The sequence below is a fragment of the Montipora capricornis genome, unplaced genomic scaffold (assembly GCF_036669925.1).
Source record: "Montipora capricornis isolate CH-2021 unplaced genomic scaffold, ASM3666992v2 scaffold_447, whole genome shotgun sequence".
Classification (NCBI taxonomy): domain Eukaryota; kingdom Metazoa; phylum Cnidaria; class Anthozoa; order Scleractinia; family Acroporidae; genus Montipora; species Montipora capricornis.
The window spans coordinates 50,001-51,099 of record NW_027180181.1 but is presented as its reverse complement, the minus strand read 5'-3'; the positions used below and the strand labels follow the sequence as shown (position 1 = coordinate 51,099).

The following is a 1,099-nucleotide window of genomic DNA, read 5'->3' as shown; positions in this document are numbered from 1 at the left end:
CAACATGAAAAGAAATCGTGCACAAATGTGCACCGATACTAGGGGTAGGGGGGGGGGGGGGATGACTAATGATGCTAAAGAATGGGCTGAGATGACTAGGGACATTAAGTGTGGCTAGAGATGACTAAGGATGCTCAAGTGTTGCTAAGGATGACTAAGGACGCTTAAGTGCGTGGAAGGGATGATTAAGGGTGCTTAAGTATGCCTACGGATGACTAATGATGCTTAAGTATGGATAGGGATGATGATGGATGCTTAAGTATGGCTTGGATGATGCTAAAGTATGGATATGGCTTGGATGATGCTAAAGTATGGATAGAGATGACTAAGGAAACTTATTAAATTATGGCTAGGGATGAGTAAGGATGCTTAAGTATATCACGTATTATGTCTATGGACGCTTAAGCACGGAAAGAGATGACTAAGCATGCTTAGAGGGGGTTATATGGGGTGGAGATCACGTTCCACAGGAATTAAATCGGGCTTTTCGCGTTCGTTTCGCGTGCTAAAAGAATGTATTTTCACGAGTAACAGACAAATATTTGGCCACTTCAAGGACTTGAAAGCACCATAAAAGAGATAAAGCATCAAGTTTGCGGCAAACGGCAAACGTCGGACTAAAATTTGCGTTTTATCAAAAATGGAAAAAAATCGTTTGATATGAGCTCATTCCTGGCGTGGTAGCAGCAGGTATCGAGTAACTTTTCAAAAGAGAGAGACGAGTTCGACTAACACAATTTTCATGCTCTTATGACAAGCAGCAGCCCACCGTTTCGCGTTTGCCGCTTCACGTAATCGCGATGCCTAATCTCTCCATAATGAATGAGGCCTTAGACATACCTCTTATTGCCACAAAGCAGAACTATTGGACGTTCTAATGACCCGTCGTGATCGCGTTCTTGGTTTTCTTCCGCAACTCCCTGATTCGATTCGTGGTTATTGAAGTTTTCGTCCTCCTCTGGCTCCTCCTCGGACTCAATGTCTTCCACATCTCAATTTTCCTCTTCGCCACATTCGAATGGCCAGACAATTCTCTCACCTACAGACTGGAGAGTGTCAGATTTCTTGTTCATAATTACATGTCTTATATTTCGCACTT

General features: G+C 43.1%; 1 protein-coding gene across 1 annotated transcript in view; it reads left to right on the top strand.

Annotated features, from left to right (window-relative positions):
- The first annotated feature begins 231 nt into the window (after window positions 1-231).
- Window positions 232-1,099, top strand: part of LOC138036001 (uncharacterized) — a 5,077-nt gene continuing 4,209 nt past the window's right edge. Inside the window, exon 1 of the mRNA XM_068882380.1 lies at window positions 232-281. Within this exon, the coding sequence (XP_068738481.1) occupies window positions 232-281 (50 nt within the window). The remainder of the gene's footprint in view (window positions 282-1,099) is intronic.